At 42.5% G+C, this 23,899-nt stretch overlaps 1 protein-coding gene across 2 annotated transcripts in view; it reads right to left on the bottom strand.

Annotated features, from left to right (window-relative positions):
* shq1 (SHQ1, H/ACA ribonucleoprotein assembly factor) overlaps positions 1-23,899 on the bottom strand; it is a 63,725-nt gene that overhangs the window by 16,362 nt on the left and 23,464 nt on the right. Inside the window, exons 8-10 of one of the 2 annotated variants that reach the window (XM_017479886.3) lie at positions 14,473-14,630; positions 11,305-11,358; positions 2,216-2,339 (exon numbers count right to left, since the gene is read on the bottom strand). In XM_017479886.3, the coding sequence (XP_017335375.1) occupies positions 2,216-2,339; positions 11,305-11,358; positions 14,473-14,630 (336 nt within the window). The remainder of the gene's footprint in view (positions 1-2,215; positions 2,340-11,304; positions 11,359-14,472; positions 14,631-23,899) is intronic. The other variant, XM_047158688.2, reaches the window with a different exon arrangement.

Genomic DNA, 23,899 nt, shown 5'->3' with positions numbered 1-23,899 from the left:
CATGCTGCTTGAGGGCTGTTTAAATATTTACCCCAGATTATTTCCTGCACGGTGCTCCTCCTCACGACGACGCCTTCAATGCATTTGTTCCGGCGATATCTATGACTGCTTGCTTTCTAGCCTCAGATCAGATCAGCACACCCTACAAGTGCACGTGTCTAATCGGGTTTTCCCTGGGAATTTCATTAGCAGGGCGTTGCACTGTAACGGAGCGGCTCGTGTCACTGGTGTGGCTTGTTAACGCGGATGCTGCCGTCATGACGGTGGACATATGAACTCGGCCGAATGGACGGAATTATCCTTCATGTTCAACAAGGCTCATGGCTCAGAGGGACAGTAGGAAATGCTGCTAGGGTCTCCGAGGTCATCGCTGATGTTTGATCACTGCGAGCATTAAAAAGACACTCCCCAAGCCAGGTTTCAGATTTCACAGACATCTTCAAGCCGATTTGTAACATATCGGCCTAGGATCATGTCCTGTGAGTGATGTACAACAAGTACAGCAATGAACCGTGAGAGTGAGAGGAAACCAGAGATGGAATCATAACAGTACTGTTCATCAGAAATGAATGTGTGTCATGGTTCCGAGGGACAAAAATAAATAACATGTACTTCCCAGCAGCAATGCACAATATGACTGTACACAGGTTACCTACATGTTCACCACACGATTATTTACGCTATATTTATACTTAACTCTAGGACTCTCTATTGATTCGGTCTCCCCAAACAGTCTCTCCTTTATTGTTTACCAAGGACCCTTGTGCTCCAGTTTTCTGCAGAGAAACAAGTGCGGGTTCTTCAGGAAAGCGGCGATCGATTCTTCATCAGTACCGCATAGATTTAAACGGAAGCATGAAAACATAGATAACACGTGCACCTTCATGCTGTGAAGAATGCGTAAGGATATTTTTTCACGCTACAGCTCTGATTCTAGGATACACCTACCATATTTCCAGATCCGGAGACGTTGATCAGAGTGGTTGAACGTTTAAAAAAAAAAAAAATCAAAAGAGTCATCTCTGTGAACAGCTATTCTGAGCATCGTACAGTGTACCAACTAATCCCGGGCAATAAACCAGCCAGCTAGCAGGAAGTATGCAACATTTCTGAAGCTTTGTTATAGAAGAGCAAAAACAAATGAGCTACAAGAGAGTCATTTTCCGTGCTAAGCCTACGGCACAACATGCAGAACATGCGCTGCATTACGAGTTAATGATGCATACAAATCAAAGCGCATACCTGCTTCGGAGTAAAATCGACTGTTCGTCTCCTGTGATACCAGAAGGAACTGCCCTCCGAAAGACAGTGTGTGGCGGGGAGTTAGCGAAGACTTAACAAGAGCTAATGAGCTCGCTCGCAACCAGTGCAGCGAGGTGTTCACTTTCTAATGAGCCAAAGCCGCGCTAATCCAGCAGCTAAAAGGCCCTTTAATTGCCATCATTTACAAGCATTAAACCAACATGCTCCGGATAAGCTCACTGCACACATCCTAAATGTATTTACACAGAGAGAGCGAGAGAGAGAGCGAGAGAGAGAGTCGCCCCTCTCCTTCCCTCCCTCTCTCACGCTTTTTCTCTCAGCCAGACACTTTGATTTAAAGATTACTCTTCCCACAGAGATATCAAAGTCAAAAGCGTGTACGCAGCAAAGCCAGTGCTCCCTGTGAAGTCTCTCTCCGCCTCTCTCTCTTGCTGACAGATAGATATCCAGGCGTGAGCTGAAACAAATCTGTTGACTTTACTAAGAATAAAGACTCCTTTAGCCATCACACTCCACAGGACAAGGACATTTCTGCGTGCTCAGATCTGACTGCTTCTCACGTCACCCGCCATGTTTTCTTTGAGTTCATTGTTCAAAGACCCTCGTTCACCAAGATACCGTTTCATCAAGCCTGTTTAAAGAAGAAGAAGAAGAAAAAAACAAACCCAGAAGGACGGTGCTCTTCCTTCCGCCGGCGAAGAGTGGACAAAGGGCGAGCGGACAAATTCTTCTCCGATTGAAAAGCAAAGCGGTTATTAGGGCCACGCAAGGGAACGAATGGAGGAAGAAAGACAGACGCTGGAGTGTGAAAGCAAGGTCACGTTAAGGTCTTGACCCTCGACTTGACCTCTGGCGCTGTGTGAAAACCACTCGAGGGTCTTATTGTGACAGAGTCCGGCTGCTGTTAGAGACAGACACGAGCAGAGACAGAAACAGAACGGGGGAAACTCACCACCCTGGAAAATGCGAGCGGCGTCTTGCACTGCTGTCGTGATCAGAGAGAAGTGCCGGTGCAGAGGGTAACACAGCACCCTGCGGCCAAACGACACCAGCACCTCATGTAGAGTGTGAAACGTCTGAAACACACACACACATTTGTCTTGCTATATTTGTAAGGACCTTCCAGTAACACAATTATTAATATTACGCCTACACCTTAATCTAACAATAACCCTAGTAACCAAAATAATATCCCCTGGCTCTTTAATAAATAATATCTTTTTCTTTATTTGATTTCTTTCTCTCTCTTTTTTTTTTTTTTTTTAAAATCAGCAGGTTTTCCTCATGGGGACAAGTCAAACGTCCCCAAAAAGGGCCAAACTCTCAGATATTCCTATTCTTGTGGGGACCAAAGATATAAACCCATGCCCCCCAATCGCGTGGGTTAATCTCCAAAGGAAATTAGTATTTTTATTTTTTTTAAAAATCTTTTTAAAAAAAATCTTTTTTTAATTTCTTCACGGTGACCAGCCAAATATCCCAAAAAGCTCAAAACTTTCACACATGCGTATAATTATCAGGACTTTTCATCCAAACGCCTGCCCAGCTGTCCACACACACACACACACACACACACACACAAAATCCATCCACTCACCTAAGGCTCATCATTAATCTGCCCGGGTCAATAAAAGCTGGTCGGAGATTTCGACGAGCCCCTTGCTTCCTCGGTCTCTTTCTCTCGCGCTTGCACTGAACGCTTTACTCGTAACTGCAGCAATTAGTGCTCTAATTACTCCTAACGACCCAGCGTTTTATTGAAGGGGTAAACACAAGAGCCGCTCTTAAACACCTTCTGACAGCTTCAAATCGGAACAATCAGACATCCTCTATGACGCTAGACATGGTAAATAAGCACATGGAGAGAAAAAAATAATAATTTCCGTCTTCCTACTCACATCCCCCCCCTGCCCACCCCTCCCCCTCACGGTTCTCGTCTTTCAGCAACTTGTTAAGAATGCGCCCGGAGTCATTGTAGCGTGTCATCGTAGCTCATGCACTCCCCCGGGCTATTAAACAGCGGTGTAAATAAACCAGCGGCGGGAGGCAGAGCCGAGCGAGGCTGTTAGGAGGCAACATTAGTCAGGCGGAGTGGAGAGAGAGGGAGAGAGGGAGAGAGGACGCGAGGGATGGGGAGAGAAAGAGATGGAGATACGGAGGGCAGTTTCCTGACAGCCAGAGGAAGAGAGAGAAATTGAGGGTGCAATAAAGTAAGAGATAGATGGATAGTCTGAGAGATACGGCTGGCAATACAGCGAGATGAGGAAAGAGATACCAAGGGAAGGAGAGAGAGAGAGAGAGAGAGAGAGAAAAGGAGACTAATATGGCATGGTGTGTGTGTGTGTGTGTGTGTGTGTGTGTGTGTGTGTTTTGGACGCAGCTGGAGGATGTCATTAGCTGGTCTCCATTATCAGAGTGTTGGCTCGGTACAGAGAAGAGGGTTAGGTTACTCTCTCTCATTGTCACACTCGCCGTGCAAATGTGTAGGATTAAGAGCTGCTGCCACCCTGACTCACAGGCAGAAAACACACACACACACACACACACACACACTTTGCATTCATCCACATGGGTCTTTTCTGAGGATTTGTAGCATTATGAATGAAGTACCCTAAATGGCCAAACGTGTGTGGACACCTGACCATCACACTCACACGTGGGCCTTCTCCAAACTGTTAGCACAAAGCTGTAACCACACGATTGTCTACAATGTCTTTGTATACTGTAGCATCGCAATTTCCCTTCACTGGAACTGACGGACCCGAACATGTTCCGACGTGACAACGCTCCTGTGCACAAAGCGAGCCCCATGAAGACACGGTTTCCCAACATCGGAGTGGAAGAACTCGAGTGTCCTGCGCAGAGCCCTGACCTCAACCCCACTGAACACCTTTGGCATGAACTGGAACCCCGACTGCGTGGCAGGACTTCTTGCCTGACATCACGAATGCTCTTGTGAATGAATGATCACAAATCCCTGCCAAATCTAGCGGAAATCCTTCCCAGAAGAGAAGAGTGGAGGTTATTATAATATCAAAAGGGGTGAATAAATCAGGAATGGGACGTTCAACAAGCGCATATGGGTGTGACGGTTAGGTGTCCACACACTTTTGGCTATATGGTGTTTATTTCAGCTGCCAGGAGGTTCAGACTTGGCCACAGATATAGCTTTCAACAAGCTGATAAACCGTTCCAAATCAACACAGAAATATTTAAGGCAACATAAAATCGATATTCTGTAAAGGCCGTCTGAGTCATCTGATTGAACATCACTGAAAACCTGTGGTTTGGTTGAAGGAAAGACCACACGCACAAACCCAAGGAATGTGAGGAAGCTTAAAAGGTTCTGCATGGAGAATCGGAACAAGATCCCTCTAACCACAAATATGTTTCGAACCTCAGTGCTTTCATTCTCTCCAGTTTCAGAAAATATCGATTGCAAGGGTGCTGATCATTTCGGAAACAGCCGTGCCGTGGACAAATTTGCTGACTTTCGGCTCGACGGAATCAAAGGAGAATTGGGACTTTGACATTAATCACCTGCGCTCGAGCCCTTTGACTTGGAAAGACTTGATGCATTTTGAAAACCGAAGGAAGAAAAAAAAAAAAACATGACCACCGGTCAGACTGCCAATCAACCTGCAGTAGACTGGGGATGTCAATTTACACAGATTCCCATGAGTGATCGTCATTTAAATTGATTGATCGATCAATCGCTGATACTGTAAGACGCGTCTACTGTATATAACGGTGCGCAAATCCCACTCAAAACGCCAGCTTCCTTACCCAAATGAAAAGGGTTTTTTTTTTTTTTACTCTGACCATTTGATAAAATGACTTATTTAATAATCAAATATAATGACTATAATATACGATGTGTCACATGACGCCGTCTCAGATGCGCACTCTGGCGATCGAGTGCATGTGAGCCTATTCATATTGCGTGCGATCGAGTGCACGTGAGCCTATCCATATTACTTGCGTCCATGTGAGGAAATAGCTGGTTTGTTATTTTCTTCCCGAATGTGCAAAGGATATTGTGCGTATTATGGAAAATTCGGAGAAGCGTACTTTTACTCATGAATGTCCATAACGCGTTACAGGCCTACGCCATTTAGTTATCACTTCGGCGGTCCTGCTTGAAGGTGAGACTTACAGACCTCGCATGGAGAACATTTCATTATTTATAGATTACACGTTCAGAAGCTAAACGTACCCGTTAGACGACATGCCGATCCATTTCGGAATCCATACTCGAGGGAATGTTTTAGTCCGGCTGAATGAAATTCTACCGAATTCAACTCTCGAAAACCATCCCCTTTGACGACACTGATGGGCGGCGTGTCACTTGCAATCCTTTTACACAGTCGTGCAGTTATTCCTTCTGCCTTTTGAGCTCCAGTCCCCCCCCCCCCCCCCCCCCCCCCGGCTGAAACAGAGGTTATCGGTTGTGTAGTTTTTTTTGTTTTTTTTCGTTTTTAATTTATTTATTCATTTCCATATGATTCATTTACATGTGATTCATTTTCATGTGATTCATTTACATGTGATTCATTTTCATGTGATTCATTTACCTTTTCTCTTCTCTCCTCCCTTCCCTATCCCAAATATTTCATTGAGAAGAAGAACAAAAAAAACAAACAAACAAACAAACAAACAAAAAAACAACAACAAAGGAAAACAAAATTAAAAGTACCAAAAACCCACCCCCCCCCCCCCCGCCCCCACCGGCTCATCATGGCTATTCAATAACTGTCGCTGGTTATATAAATATTATAAAACCCAAGAAGAGGCACAAAAATGAGAGTGGGAAGTGTCTGTAACTCCATAAAGTATACAATAAAGGGATGCCATTTATATATAATCTATGTATCTATATATAAATAAATAAATAAATAAAAAAATCTAATCTAAGTTAGTAGTGTATACAATACCTGTCTTTGCGGTGGTGTAGTTTTTTAATTTCCTGCCACGGAGGCTGCCGTGTGCACCTTTTGCAAATGTTATATCATGGTCCGGCTTTGTCGTACTGCATTTTAAAACACAATCACAATGTCTGTGATTAACATTATCGCCATTTAAAGTAAAATGATCCCAAACGTAACTACGGCACGCTCACTTCATTTTTCCCAGTGTCTGCTGCACGTTTCTTTTCTTTTTCTTTTTTTTTTTTAAATGATGACCTTGCTTAATCGACCATCGATACGTTTTGTTGATTTAAATTATTCATCGTCAGCAACCCTGCACTAGACGATGACAAAGCTGACGGCTCATTCCCCCGACGACAGAGGCACTTTTGGGAGCCATGTTCCCAAATATAGTAGCCTTCAGCTTCAAAGATGATGTTGCTTACGACGATAAAAGGATCGCAACATGGAAAAGCTGTAGTTGAAGAATATCGGATAAATATCTGCGGATTTTGTTTGGCATTTGAAGTTGCACAAAGCGAATCCCAAGCCAAAGCCAAATTAAACTGAGATAGATGGGTACCGTTAATGAACATAGTCGACAGCTCATCTAACGAGAAATTAAACTGGAATATTCCAGTTTTATACTTATGCATCTTTCAAATACCTATACGTTTCCATCGAGTTGGGATGAACACCAATTTTGTGCAAATTTACTATATTAATTTCTACCCTGGCTTTAAATTGATTAAAGAGCGCATCGTGTCTTGTTTCCGACTTGAAACATAAAGTTACAGACTTGGAACTTGACTTGGAACTGGAATGCCAAGACTTATTTGTGACTTGCAAAACAAAGACTCGCTCCCACATCTGAAAACCAGTGTTTTGCAGGGGAAAAAATGATCAAATAATTGTATGTCTGAGGCCATACATAAGGCTTTTTCTGATCTATGCTTCCTCTCTCGGCATAATCATGAAGGGAACAGCCTTAGTCACTCCATCTGTCGGCCTGTCAGGTCACGCGCACACACACCTGCTCCAATTCCTAACACACACACCACTGCAAAGCAGGCAATTCTCACCTTTCAGTCTCAAGAGGCCTTACATACCCTTTCACAAACACACCCAGCCACTCACATGGCCAAAAATAGACTTTTCACCAAACAACATCTGGAAGCACTCCAGGAATAGAATCACTGTGTGTGTGTCTGTATGTGTATAATTCAGCGTCTGGTCAGACGTGTCTTGATCGATAGCTCCTTAAGCCTTTGTCTACAAGTGCCCTCAGCTCCCAACACTTACACATAGAGGAATCACATCCCTGAGTCACCTAAAAAGTCCTGGACACAAAAGCAATTACCTGCCGTTGTGCACTGAGCTTCTCGTTTGTTCGATTAACACTATTACCTACAATTCAGACCTGACGCACCAAGTCTACTATAATTTCTGCTAATTGACATTTTTCCAGAATATTTGTACCCATTTTATTATTATTTTTTTTTTTAAACCAAGGGTGCCAATAATTCTGGAGCTGGCTGTATTATAATAGCACTAATAGCACAAAACTGTTTGACATCGTTATGCCTTTCAAGAGGGTCACTAAAACCAGGGCTTTTGGCATAAACAACTCTCCAGAAAGCCATAAATCTGGCTGTGTTGTTGATCCCACTGCTATACAGCCTGTTCACCCACCACTGTGTTACCAAGTGTGACTCAAACCCCCTCACCAGCTCCGCTGATGTCACTGCACTTGAGGGCTTGATGACAATGAAACAGCCAACTCAGAGGATGCACACCTCCTCTTCTTTTATTCAAAAAAATGGACAGGATTGCGATTTCAAACATAGAAGAGGCGTCAGTGGAAAGAGTGAACTCTAAATTCACAGGAACGCACATTATCGGATGAATGCGTCTGACTTTACTCCAGTACAGTTAAAAAAAAAAAAATCCACATCTCTAACCAGGACTGTCATTTTATTAGCTTATCAATGTAATTTCATTTAGCTAGGGATTATTCCGAGGACGATATTAAGGCCACAAAACAAAGACAGAAATTACGCTTGTAATAATATTCTGCAATTAAAAAAAAAACAAAAAAAAACATTTATTACATAAATACATTGGTTTTATACTTTTATCCCGACTCTGTTAACTCGACTTGGCATTTGGTTCTAGTCAAAAATGACCTAAAATTATACAGCATATGGAAAGCTAAGCTCCTAAAACAGAAGACTGAAAGTGCTGGTGTTGCAGGGCATCGTGCTGAGATTATAGGTGCGAATCCCACACGGAAATGAAAAAAAAAAAGTCATGTGAGTGGGAGGTTTAGGAAACTCGAAGGACAAAGACCACATCTGATGTGAACATGAGCTGCTGCAGGATGCATTTAGTGTCCCTTCATCCTTAGTAGCTGCCTGTTCAGGGCTACGGTGGGTTACATTCGGACAACCAGTTTGCTTATATTTTGGGAAAAAGAACCGATTAAATTTGTTTGAAAATATCACATCGTTAAATAAATAGTAACAAATGGGATTAAAAAACTCAGCACTAATTAAGACAAATTTTGAACTTTGAGTGATGTAGCTGAGGTTGAAGAACAGTCAGAGTCAGAATTCTCAGACCACGCTGGTGGTGCTGGCATTTCCACCCCTGATAACCCCCCCCCCTCTCCCTCCCCGCCCCCCAACAGGTCACGCCCCATTCAGGTTTAAACACCAATACGCAAACAAATATATACTGATGCAGATAGTGTCCTTGTGTTACACACCTAATTCACGTTGAACGATTGTTTACTAGGGCTCTGTTTGTAAAATTTGCTGAAAATGTATTTCTGATGTTATGTTTATTGCCTGTTTTCTAATGACCCTAAGCCATGGTCTTATCCTTCAAAGAGGATACATTCACACCATTTTACAAGTCGGTTAAAGTCAGAATTAGACATGGGGGTCTGACCTGGTTTTACTAAGCGACATTTTATCCATAAAAACTACAACGTGTCATGCATATGAATAATGTTTTCATTCCATGAAATAACCAAATTTATTCATAAATAAATAAATAAACTTCACTGGTTGAAAAATGGATTTTTATGTGAAATCTTATGATGTAGACTTTCAACGGGCTAAATTTCATCTCGTCTGAGGTAAACGTTTGTCTAGTAAGGCATGGTACCTGGCCAGCTGAGAAAAGTTCTGTAGCTGTTTGGAAGCTAGATGAAAATTAGATAGGGTAGTGGTGGGAGGGCAGTGCTAGCTCAGTGGTTAAGGATTTGCGCTACAGATTGGACAGTTGTGAGTTTCCATCATCGCCACGGAGCCACTGCTGTGTCCTTGAGCAAGACCCTTAACCCCCAACTGCTTAGTTGTTTCCAGTCTTTATTCTAAGTCACGCTGGAAAAAAAAAACATTAGGCCAATTAGCAAATGCAAACGTATACGGATATCCTGTTCACATAGGTTACTGCTGGCATCTTTTAATGGCAAACTCCTGATACAGACTCAGTATGGTCTCTGGTGCAGTCTACATTACTAATGCCACTGTTTTCAAGAAACTGACTTACTCTATATGGCCAAAGGTTTGTAGATACCTGACCATAACCGTTGCCACCAAGTTAGAATCACACAATTGTCTAGAATGTTTCTGTATGTTGTAGCATTCCAGTTTCCCTTCACCGGAACACAAAAATGTTCCAGTACGACAGTGCCCCTGTGCACAAAGCAAGCTCCGTTTCGACATGGTTTGCCAAGGTTGGAGTGGAAGAACTCGAGTCTTACTGAACACCTTTACGCCACTGGCCTTTTCACCTGACGTCAGTGCCTGACCTCACTAATGCTCAATGAGCACTAATGAGCAAATTCCCAAAGCCACACTCAAAAACCTAGTGGAAAGACTTCCCAGAAGAGTGGAGGTTATTATAAGAGCAAAGGAGATACTAAATCTGGAACGGGCTGTTTAAAAAGCACATATGAGTGGGATGGTCAGGTGTCCACAAACGTTTGGCTATGTAGTATATTTCAGTGAATCATCATACATTCTTGTTTGAAAAACAGGATTAGTCAAACTTCATTAGAATTTATTAATCATCTCTTGGCCATGGACCAACTTTTAAGACTTTCAGATTTTAAATGATGAGAACATTCGTCTCTGGACACATGAAGCCTGTACCGTACAATCAGACCATGCAAACGCCAGCAAGCAACTGTCTGGTGTGCGAGACATATCTGGCAAGAAGCATTCGAAATGATCAAAAAGGTACTTTCGAGAGTTGCTACACAGCACGAACTCGATCTGAAATCTTTTAACTGCAGCCTCCTACCTCTTCCTCTGTAAAAATAAACGTCGTTAGCTCTTCCATTCATGAAATTATACCTTGCACCTACAAGTCCAGCGCTTCAGTTAATGTTCACATCACACATCAGCACTGCGATCGGAGTGATTTTAACTGTGACATTGATGCTTGTATTAGATGGGGTGGTTTGAGTATTTCAGAAACTGCAGACCTCCTGGGATTTTCACACACAACAATGTCAGAATGGTGGAAACAAACAAACAAACAAACAAACAAACAAACAAACAAACACACATCCAGTGAAATGCCTTGTTGATGAGAGAGATCAGAGGAAAATGGCTATACTGGTTCTGATAGACTACAGTAACTCAAGCAACTACTCTTTACAACCACCGTGAGCAGAAAAGCATCTCAGACCACACGAGATGGTAGAAATTGAGGCAGATGCGCCACACTGGGTTCTACTTCAGTCCGTTGTTTGTACTGTGTTGTACTGAGATAATGATAATGAGTCTTTATTTGTCACATATACACCACAGCACAGTGAAATTCCCCTCTTTGCACACCCCAGCATGTTAGGAAGCTGGGGTCAGAGCGCAGGGTCAGCCATGATACAGCGCCCCCTGGAGCAGAGACGGTTAAGGGCCTTGCTCAAGGGCCCGACAGTTTCTGGGGCTTAAACCCCCCCACCTTCTGATCACTAACCCAGAGCCTTAACCGCCAAGCCACCACTGCTCCATGTTGTTGTAGATCTACTGCTTCTTATTATCCTGTACATGTGCAGTATAGAGGTAATCTCTATCCTGGTGTGTGGAAAAAGTCAAATCGACTCTGTAGCACACTGTACCTCCAGCCAGCTTAGAGTCCCGCTGATTTTTCTGATGGTCCATGCTGACTCCACCTGCATTACACAACAGACATACAGTACTGTATTACATGAGGCATAACGGTGTTATTCAACACACACATACAGACTTAGTCGAACTGACCACATCAAACATGTCTGATTCGTGTTCCAGACCTTTCAACAGCTCTGCTCTTTTCATAATGAGAGCAACACATTTTCACACCAACACATTCACATGTTGCAACAAAGGAAACACTATAAGGAAATCTGAACAGTTTTCCAGCTTTTGCAAGAGGAAACTAAAGCGCAGATGTTAAAGAACGTTTACAATACTGTATGTCATACGTTCGGGACGCATTCCAAGAGATCTGTTTACAGGAGCTGCACCCCGCGTCTTTGCAGAATTATAGCTTCAGCTCCTCCAGTGCTTTTAAACTTGTGATTTAAAACTCATATCCCCGAAGAAAACACTATTTTCATAAAATAACATTTATTTTTTTATTGCTGGTATGTGGCATCTGTTCAATTACTTCCCAAACCAAAAAAAAAAATGCTGTGTGGAATGTATTTTGAAATGATAAAATACCAAGAACTCTGACAAACATGAACAGTCTGACAGCTGAGGTTTGAATTATATCATCAACATTAGACTTTACACGATTGTAACAACAACCTTACCTTTGGACCCTTGGTGAAACACACACACACACACACACACACACACACACATTGATGAACCTTTGGAAGGGAGGAGTAAGGATGGATATTTTGAATGTACAATGAATGGCAAACGCAACAGATAATCACAACGGAATACTAGGTATAGAAATACTCAATATAGAAAAGCTTCAGCATCATGGTAGAGGATGTAAGTCGGTGTCTATGACTATAGACTAGAAATCTGGGGCTGACCCATGGACTGTAGCCCTGGGTGATTAATCAAAACCTATGAATGAATACTTTGGCTTTCCATCCAGAGATCAATATCAAGATATATCAGAGCAAGTACAAATGGATGCTCTGATTAGCTTATTTGTTTTCTGTCATATCTGGCTTGTGTTTATTGGTTAAGGTTTGGGCAATGGGAGTGCTACAATCCTACACAAGCACATCTCATACACACACACACACACACACACACACACACACACACACTAGAATATATATTTTTAATTTTGGACTGTAGTTTAATTGGGTGCTTTTTGTGCCTCCATAAAAATAACGCACACATACTATAAAATAAATTACATACAGACACACACACACACACATTATATATATATATATATATATATAGATAGATAGTACAGATATATATATAATGTATTTTATAGTATGTATGCATTATTTTTATGGAGGCACAAAAAGCACAGAATTAAACTACAGTCGTGAATGAATAATGAAATCTCAGTTTCACTGCACCTTGTGGGTCTGTTACGCGCTGCCTTTAGACATACTGTTTTACTTTGTGTTTACTTTTGATCATCGTGCTTTAATTAGACATTACAGATCTTACTCACACTCCTATCGCGTGTCCACACTGCGCGTGAGGAGCACCACGGCCTCGTCACTAATACATCACTTCCGCTATAATAGACGACAGAATTTACACTGCGAGCGCGCAAATACAGAATATAATAACAATAAACTTCAGTTAAACTAAACCCTTTAAGCAGCTTCACCAGTTTCCCCTGACCCTTACACACAGTGGAGCATTTTGGATATGAACATGACTTTGTCCTCGTGCAGCACTGTTTGATCTCCACGGTGTTTAATATAAAATGCCCCCGTGCCTTAGAGGACTTTCTTCCTCATGTTTCTTATTCATGTTGGGAATTAAAGGTAACGTTGACAAACAGTACACTGAAGAAAGTCATTGTGGGTGACTCTGGTGTCTGCTAATGCTAGCGTGCGTATGACATGCGCCGTCGACTAGGAAGTGGGTTATACTTCCGGTTAGTAAAAAAAAAACACTGGTGTGTTTTCAGAACAGAAGTAACGTAATGAGTAAATCTCCCCCGCGCCGCCGCAGACCAACTAATCCATAATGAGACTGACAACGATTTACATAATCGATTATTATCCATTTTATCGATTAGTTGTTGCAGCTCTAGTTTAATCACATACATTTAAAAAAACAAAAAAAACCTGTCTTGGAGTTAGAGTCGGAATTTGTGTGTCAATGAAATGTTAAGGACCATCACTAAAGTGCAGCAAAATGAAAAGTGGGGAAAGTTACCAGCGTGAAAAATTAAGTACCCGCCTATTTTCAGTAGGGGCCACACAATGACAGGCACACTGATTAGCTGAATTTTTCATCTAGAAAGGATTAAACCACGTCATTGCAATAAATGCAAAACTAGCTGTACATAAAATAAATAAATAAATAAATAAACAAATAAAACACATCTATAAACACTCACTATTTGGGTATATTTGTAACCTCAAATTTGTAACGAACACGTCATGGATGCGAATAATCATGATTACTAATACTTGACATTGACCGAAAAAAACAAAAGTGTAATCAGATCCAATTAAGTTAAGAGAGTGAATGAGTAGTTGCTATTATATCATAGACTGTCTGCTAATCCCACCCCATCAGGATATTTTCTGCAAGGTTGACAATGTTGCTCTAAAACACGTTGCACAATACTGTGCGCCTTCTCTTAGATGTATGACAAATCTTAATGTAGACACTTGTATGCTTTCTTGATCTCTCGTGTTGCGCTTACGTCGTCCAAATTGCTGTGATCACAACTCTGGTCTTTTATTAAGCTTGACATGCTAATCTCTCTTCTCATTTTTATCTCTACTACACACACTTTTGTATTCCTGCCTTGTGATGATGGCTATTAATTATAACTTTAAGCTTTTCCATTGCACACGGTCTCTCTTTGTTTATTTTCTGTGATTGTGGGATTCAGTGCATACTGTGCTTTACATGCCGTCCATAAGGGTTGGGTTTTTTTTTTTTCCCTTTCTAGTTGGAGCAGTTCATGTCATTGTGTAGGTACTGTTTACGGCCTTAACAACAGCTCAAGCCTAGTTCCCCAACCGCCCTAAATCAGCCCCTGGGCACAGCCTTGATCTTGAGCAACATTCCACCAAATCAGCGACTCTACAGCTGGGTATTCCACAACACGAATAAACAAAGGTTACACTTACGTTGTGTTCTCCTTCTGTAGTGCGCACATCATAGGTGTAGGCCAGGATGATGTCCACTAGACTAAGCCAGACATGATATCGGGTTGCCTTATCCAGCACATAGGAACGATTTGTGAACTTTCTCATTTGTTCTTTTTCTTCATCAGTGAAAGTCACAGCTGCAGAGAGAAAGACAGAAAGATTCAGGCCAATTCAGATGCAAGTTAATACGAATAATGCCACGATAAGTGTATCTCAGGAATTTACAGGGCATTTTGGGACATTTAGCTAGAAAGGTTGCGCCTGCATTACACTGCTGCTTGCAAACGAAGACAATCATAAATCATGGACTTTTTTTATGTCTCTGTAAACGGTAAATGTAATGGTAATGTCACATCTTCCTGTTTATTCGTCTCTTTTTAACCCTCGTGCAGCCCTCGGGTCAAACTGTGGACACAGGCTCACCCAAACTGGACAGAAAAAAAATAAATAAATAAGATCGCCCCGGTCTTTTTCCAGTCTGCAACTTTCCATTTTCAGTGAGCCTGTGCCCACATGATAGCCTCATATTCTTGTTCTTTGCTGATAGGAGTAGAACCTTCTGCTGAGTTTTTTTGCTCATCGTGGTTGTAAAGAATGATTATTTGACTATAGACTTCCTTTCAGCTTAAAACAGTCTGGTCATTCTCCCATGACCTCTCTTATCAACAAGGCATTTCCACCCACAGAACTGTCGCTCTCTCAATGGTTTCTGTTTTTTGCACCATTCTGAACAAACTCTAGAGACAGTTGTGTGTGAAAATCACTAGTTACAGAGGTAACTGTGGTTCTGTGAATTCCGGATGAACGCCAGAGGCGGTGCTTAAAACACTAATGGATTATCGCAGCACCAGCTACACAGGTCGAGAGAATATACCAACAAAGTCACGTAGTGACATAGGCTGAGCTTCGAGGATAATAACCACATTAACCACATTAACCACATTCAGCCTCTTGTGCATTTCTCGTGCATTCCGAGTGACAAAAAACCACAGGTACCTCTGTATCTAGTGTTCTGTTTCATTCTTCCTGACCGCCAGAGGCGGTGCTTAAGCACTAATGGATGACGCCTACCAACATGGTCATGAGGAATTGCACTCACCAAAATAACTGTCAAGGTTTCCCCTTAAGAACTGCTGAACTCACAGTATGCATGGCAGTCACATTGACCTTGTAGAAGCACACAAAAGTGAATGGAGAAGCCCAGGTAGCAGTCGCACAGCTCTCTGCCATAGAAACTCCCCTAAAGGCAGCCCAAGACATAGATACGGCCCTAGTAGAGCGGCAGGAGATACCTCCAGGCAGGGGTGATTACTTCCACAATCCAGTTCCAGTCTTTGCTTTGACACAGCGCCTCCATTGCAAACAAAGAGTTGATCAGTCTGCCTCAGACTGACAGTAGCGTCCACGTAACACCTCAGGGCCCGACCGGGACACAATAGGAGATCCCTCGACTCGGTCACTTCGGATGAACCTTGACATGCAGCCAGACTGTAATGGACTGTTTTACAAATTGAGGAAAGAGCACTTTAGGAAGAAAAGATGGATTTGGCCACAGCACCATGGCAGAATCCTCTGGCAACCAACGCATGCATAATTCACTAACTGACAATGCATTAGTAACTCACTAACATACTTAGTGGAAGCAATGGCTGATAGAAAGGCAGTCTTCAGAGACAACCACTTAAAGTCAGAAGACTGCAAAGGCTCGAATGTTGGCAAACATAGAAAGTCAAGCACAAGTGATAAATCCCACCTGGGAAAATGGGGGTTGTGGGCCGGCCTTAAGCGCCTCGCACCTTTGAAAAAACTGTTCACCAAGTTTTGGAGACCAAGGGAAGAGCCATCAACAGGCACATGATATGCAGAAATGGCTGCGAATATACTTTCAACGTGGAAGCAGCCCTGAAAATCTCAACACTCCTGGAATCTCACAGCATGCAGGGTCTAACCAGCGAGCTTTGGACCATGATGAGAAAATATCCCGACATGCAGCATAGAGCTGACATGTGGAGGCAGCTCTAGCGCTAACGATAGTATGAACAACTACAGGTTCACAATCAGCTAGAACAGGGTTGGATCCAGAGGCCGAACCCAGAGCTGCAGACGGGCTGGGTCTTGGTGCCAGACCCTGCCCTCCATCTGTGACAACAGATCCTTATGGAATGGAATCTGCCACCAACAGTCTCAGAAACCAAGGTCTGGCTGGCTATCGGGGTGCTATGAGGAGCACCCTCTGGTTGCACTGGGAGATCCTATGTAGAGTCTCCCACAACAGTAGGACAGGAGGAAATGCATAAAGTAGGCAGTCCGGTGATTTGTGAGCCAGTGCATCCAGTCCCAGTGGGCTGGACATCCCTGTCCTCGCAAACCACACCCGACAGTGAGTGGTCACTTGTGATGCAAAAAGATCCACCTCTGCTTCGCCAAACTGACACCATATGCTCTGCACCACTTCCAGATGAAGTCTACATTCTCCTGAATGCAGAAGGTCCCTTGAGAGAGCATGTCGATACCTGGTGGGGTTCAAGTTCAAGCTGTTGTTCCACCACTGGAGAGGCCCGAGGTGGAGCAGGCCCAGCAGAATCACCGATGTGGCAGCAGTCAGCATTCCCATAAGCTGCAGGAACACACCGTATGGCAACATCGCTCCCAGTCAGAAATGAACAAGGAGCTGTAGAATCTTGTCTGCCCGAGTGTCTGCAGGAACCAAGAGACCAAGGGATCAACCGTCGCTGACTCTAATGTACTGGAAATGCGAGGAGTAATTGACAGACTGTATTCTCTGCACAGGTTATGTAGTCAGCAGACTCGTATGCTTTCCTCAAGAGCAAGTCTGTGCGACCACACTGGGCACTGTGGCATCACACACTGCCCCGTAATGCCTTCTCAGGCGACACCACTAGAGCTGCAACAGACTGCTCAATTTCTGGAACTCAGCCCACTCCAATAGAATCTGCGTCAGCCAAAGATGCCAGTGCGCGAGCAGTCATTGATCGCCGTTTAAGTGCATTAGGCCCCAGGATAGTGCTTGAGAGCTCAGCCACGAAATCTTTGCCTGGTGGCATAGCAAAGGAAGCTCCACCTGAGAGCTATCTAAAAAAGATGCTGGACTGAGCTAGTTGGGCAGGCAGCTCGTCCAGCCCTAAACGAGCAACCGTCATCTGGAGTACTGGCGGTCAGGAGGAATGAAACAGAACCCAGGAGATCAGCAGTTATCACCAGTACATGTACAACAACAAAAACAACAACAACAAACACACATTTTACAAGGCCCCTACAAATTTACATCATTTATAAGGTCCTCGGGTCAGTCTGACTCAAGGGTAATAAATGGTTGTATAGAGTACTTTGCAAATATGTAAATATGAAAATAAAACAGTGGTCATGAAATCCTTGTTTCACTCAAGTTTTACAAGAAAAACATGTTTCATGCTACAAATGTTTGAAATATATGAATTCATTGCTAATATCACACAACAATGGATGACTCTTTCGTTTTTAATAATGATCTAGCAGAGATAAAGTTCAAGTATTTAACAGATTTGTCATCAGAATTGTTTGTAAGGGAGTTAGAGACCATACATACACAGAAATTCTGTAATGTTTTTTCATGTCTGTGTTGTTGTCCCAGGTCAACTTGAACTGACGAAGACCCCCAATGGGAACAAAAAGTGAGGAATTATATTTAGCTACTGTACGCAAGCAGCATTTTTGTAAGATTTGCACTTTAATCATGTAATATTCAAACTGAATACTTTCAGAAGAGAAAAAACATACTTTTATAACTGATTTTCCAGTACTTCTTAAAATGTAAAACACAATTTTTCCCCTACTATTTGATACACCAAGCTGTTTTTAGTTTGCCTTTTTTTTTTTTTTTTTTGCAAGACATCTACTAAACCTATAATTTGGCTAGCTGATCAGTTAATTTTTGAATGCTAAGTTGGCATTAACAATAAAACTAGCTACCAAATCTACCCTATTTATTTATTTATCCATCCATCTTCTACACCGCTTATCCTTCCTTCAGGGTCTCGGGGAACCTGGAGTCTATCCCAGGGAGCATGGGGCACAAGGCGGGGTACACCCTGGACAGGGTGCCAATCCATCGCAGGGCACAATCACATACACTCACACACCCATTCACACACTACGGACACTTTAGACACGCCGATCAGCCTACCATGCATGTCTTTGGACTGGGGAAGGAAACCGGAGTACCCGGAGGAAACCCCCACAGCACAGGGAGAACATGCAAACTCTACACACACACAGGGCCACGGCGGGAATCGAACCCCCGACCCTGGAGGTGTGAGGCGCACGTGCTAACCACTAAGCCACCGTGCATTTATTTATTTATTTATTTATTTATTTGAGATTTGATGACTTATTTAAAGGCTAATCCACGTGACTTGAGCTTGACTCCAGCTTGTCCATTGTTTGCAGTAGTTCTAATTATAAAGAAATACATCTCAGGTGGTATGTGCTGGCCTTTGCTCAAAGACCAATTAGCACAGTTGGGTGCAGTTGCATTTGACATTGATGTGAATTTGATTAGAATAAGAAACAAACAAGTAAATAATAAATAAATAAAAGTCTGGTCTGTTAATCTTTTATTAACTAAAAACAGTTACTTCGCCTCATGAATACTTGAATGCGTTTACAGTAAACGTAGCCACTTTCTGACTTTCCCTCAAGTAGACTTTTGCCTCCATATGTCTACTTTTAACTGAGATTTTGACGCAAGTTTCTTTTTCACAGTACTTCTTCCCTGCAGTGGACCGCCCACCCTCATTTACAATCGATACACTGAATCAATATCAACATGCATGCTGACTGTACACGCGTCATGTTGCTTGTTATCTCTCGTGTTATTTTATTAACTACTCACGACAGATGAGGAATATAAGCAGTGAGAGAAAGCTGCGCAGCACTCTTCTGCGTAAGAAGCAACCATTAAGCTAGTTACACAAATGAAACACCATATCATATCGGAAATCGAGCATGCCTGTATCAATATTTAGTTTTATTATTACAGATAGCCTACGGCCTGTAACCCCTATGTTTTTTCCATCTGTGCCCCTGTAAAATAAGAGTTTGGTCACCGTGGTGACGGGCAGAATTTTATCCCTGCAGCACCTCTTTCTCAAACTCACTTCAACACATATATTGTGCGAGGAAAGATGGATGTTCCGGTGCGAGAGCAAAAACAACACACACATACAAAAGAAAAGTTGGACTCCATGATGCAAGTTTATTGCTCAGAGATGGATCACTGCAAATGTTTAATGTGTGCAGCTGAAGTAAGTGCACGGAGAGGGGATTCATGAGTTTGACTGATGCCTTGATAACCCTCCAGGGGTAGGGGGAGCGGGGGAGAGAGAAAGCAGTTTAAAAGTGGCTGAAAGTGATCTCTCTGGCAGCAGTATAGGAGACCTTGGTATACTCAGGCAACTGATCTGGAATCTGGAGGCTATAACATACACACCCACACACACACACACACACTTCAAATGAGGCTGCTGGCTGCAGTTGGGTCATGGCTTGGCCAGGAGCTGCTGGATTCCTGCAACATGATGACAGGAGCTCTCAGTCTCTCTCTCACTCATTCTCTCTCTCTCTCACACGCTCAATCTGAGGCTGAGCCATTGTATAAAAAGAAATGATAAATGTTTTACTAGGTTTCCTGAGCCTAAGAGACAGGCTGGTGTAAATATACAACTGAAACTCCAGACAGTTGCTAAAGAGAGCGAATAAATCACTGTAATCCCTTTTTTAATTACTGCATATTGAGAATATCCTTTAAGAAAACAATACGACAGCAAGACCGTGAGGTTTGACCAGCGTGAACCAATCATCTGTTTTCAACACTGTTAGCCTGCGAGCGATTTTGCCAACTGCAAAATCTGGAGTCAGACCACTTAAGTTAAGACTGTCTGTCAGTCATGCAATTAGACAGCGTTGATTCTAGTTTAACTCGTCCAGCCAACTAAGGAGAACCTGGTCTATAGAGCATCCTGAAGTAACTCCTGTGCCGTATTGATCTTTTAAAACTGCATTAACCAAGGATACAGCATTAAAGTGTGTTCATCTAAATGTATTAACAACTAGGGGTGGTGATGTGGTTAAAAAAAACAAACAAAAACAAACATTTTATGCACAATGTTTACAATTCCAGCGAAACAATGCTGCGGTGTTTAAAATGCATCACAAACTATGATCAAATCATAAATTTATTAGCTACACCACCTGGCAAATAAATGCTCCGTGTGCTTGACCAGTCTCATGTATAATAATAATAATAATATGTTTAATTTATATAGCGCCTTTCCAGAGCTCAAAGACGCTGTACAATAGCAATACAACGAAACAAACAATGAACAATGTGAAAAACTGAGCAAACAAACACAAAGTGGAAAACATAGTACAGATAGTACAGTCACTGAGAAAGATGCAGAGCGACAGATCAGTCAGTCAGAGGGAGTGAATTCCAGATTTTGGGTGCTACTACGCTGAAAGACCTGCAGAGACGAGATCTAGGGACAGAGAGGAGTCCGAGCCCAGAGGTTGAGAGAGAGAGAGAGAGAGAGAGAGGGTTGGATTGTAGAAGAGAAGCAGTTCACTAAGATAGCAGGGTGCCAAACTGTGAAGTGATTTGTATGTATGTAATGCAAGAACACATGAGTTGAGTGCATTAATACACACACAAATTAATATACGTTCTGGTGTATGGGAACGACATATCATTTTCAAAGAAAGTGTTCAATGTAGCGCATCTTGTTTCAGACCTGCAGCTATTCAAGCTGAGTGGGGCGACAGAAAAGCGGTCACCCTATCATTTGGAGATGATAGCTGTCGGTGGAGCCGGGAGTCCAAGAGTGCAAGACTGACCATGCTCTCAGGGAGGGAGGGAGGGAGGGATGGCATACTCACATCGTGTCAAGCATGCGAACATGGGCGGATAGCACTTTCCTCCGAGTGTTTTACACCATGCATGACGTTGCAGCAGCTCAAAAAAAGCTGCGGTCAGCAGGCTTCATCGGAGGCACGTGATAGCCTTCACCCTCCCTGGTCTGGTATCCATAGTATGGATAATGGAAACCTAGCTGGGGGTTGGGAATTGGCCATGGAAGTAGTGAGAAGACGGGAGAAGACAAAGAAAAGATATTCACGCTATTCTAGCTAACTGTGTGTGCTAGCGGGAAAGTTATAGGACAGCTTTGCGCTGGATTTTATTTTGTTCGGGTTCGTCAGTATTTCCACACGAAAAGGGATGTTTTATTTTTGAGCAAGAGAAGAAAGAAACAAGTAGAACTCAACACGGTCAACAGTGTTAACGGCATGCCTAATCCAGTACAAGTCTGTCACGTTTCAAGGTCGCTTCGGAAGCAATCGCAGATATACGTTTTATTATACGAACAAACAAACAAAAGACACTAAGACAACTTGGCAAAATACTGTGGCACGAAATAAGTGTGCTCATTAACAGAAACGTGATTCGGGTGCAGGCGGTCATGTGACAAGTCCAGAGTTACCTCCTTGCTATATGACAAAGTTCTCCTTCTTATTACCAGTTTCTATGACAGAAATACCCATAAGATATTCTTAAAACAGGAAGCAAGCTACTGAAAAACAACTATTTCAGACATTTGACTTTGCTGTGACCTCGGTCCTGTTTGGATAAATTCCTAAATTAATTAATAAACAAATGACAAACCGACTGCGTTCATCTGCTGGTTACAACGATAATACCATATAAACCCTACAAACTTTCAATCGCTCGTTCTTGAGATACCACACTAACAAGAATCTAGGATGGACAGACAGACAACCCGATAACGCCACTGGAGGAGGCATAGAAATGGTGGTGACAGCTAGTCTGGTCCTCCTGAGCTGTTTTCTTTAGTGTCTTGAGGGGAGAAAATCATTTTAACCAGAAAATGTCTTGGAATTAATTCTCCAGTACAAAAAATGCATGTTTAATGTCCAATCAGATACTTGTTATTCTACATGTCCACTTGAAAGTTCACATTCATTCCCCATTCATGTCACCGGAGAGCAGATACTTGTTATGCTGAGGTAAAAGTTCAGTGAAGCTAATCTTCATGCAAATGAGTGTGACTGGCACACTGTGTTTAGCCAGTCAGATAAGGACTCCACAAAGAGGGGAAGACTTTAATTCTGAATAACCAAATCCACAGAAACGCCAATTTGGAGTAGAGAGAAGCGGTGTAGTGACAAAATTTGCAAGTGGAAACATGCAACTGCTGTAAACAATGGAGTCAGTCAATGCGCTGACAATACCTTCATCATCCCAACAAAGTCCCTCATTATGTAATTTATCATGACATTGATATCTTCATATCGCCCCAGCAACCATCATGCCAGCAGTTTCAGTAAATAAACAAAGCTACTGATTATGTCCAGACCCTGTGATGCTGTCAACATTACCAAGGCAACAGTCCGGCTGTCGCTGGGAATTCAGTGATAATGCACACGCATGGAAGTGGTGGCTCTGTGCGGTTCTGACCAGGGGATCAAAAAGATTCCCTGAGTCACACCGTTAACCGTCACCTGCTCAGCTCAACCGTACTGTAACAGCAGGACATATTTTTCATTCCCAAACACTACGTTTTGCATTTGTATTTGCAAACCAAAAATAATGGATTTGTTATTTATAGCTGAATGAAGAATAACATGCAACAGGGTAAAACTATTTTGTAACTAAAAATGGATAAAAACCAAACTAATAATGGCCATCATGGTGGTACAGTAGGTAGCAATGCCACCTCACAGCTTAAGCGTTCCATCCTGAGTTCATGTTCCTGTCTGAGTGGAGTTCCTGTGCATTTTCCACTCAAGAGTTCTCTGGCTTCCTCCCACCTCCCAAAAACAGGTAGGTGGTGCTGGTAGGTGGATTGGTACTTCAAAACTACAGTCACCTCTGAAAGGATTGGAACAACAAGGCCAATTCTATTAATTTGTTCTATACATGGAAGACGTTTGGGTTTGAGATCAAAATGAATATGAGACGATTTCAGCCCAAATTTCAGCTTTCCTCATATTAACACATACATCTAAATGTGTTAAATACTTAGAGCATGGCGCCTTTTGTTCGAACCCACCCATTTTTTCAGACATTAGAACATGTGACTGTTTCTTGCTGCTCAATTGTGCCCTGTTAAATTGATTGTTTAAAGAATTAATAGCTCTGAATATCAACTCTTGGTTTGAGCCCTATGCTACATTTGTTGTTAAAAAGGATAAACCAACATGAAGACCAGAGATCTGTCTATAGGAGAAAAGCAAGCCATTCTGAAGCTAAGAAAAGAGGGGAAATCTATCAGAGCCTTTGCACAAGCATTGGGCATAACCAATACGGCAATTTGGAACGTCCTGCAAAAGA

This window comes from Ictalurus punctatus, chromosome 11 (assembly GCF_001660625.3).
Source record: "Ictalurus punctatus breed USDA103 chromosome 11, Coco_2.0, whole genome shotgun sequence".
Classification (NCBI taxonomy): Eukaryota; Metazoa; Chordata; class Actinopteri; order Siluriformes; family Ictaluridae; genus Ictalurus; species Ictalurus punctatus.
This window is presented reverse-complemented; position numbering and strand designations above follow the sequence as displayed.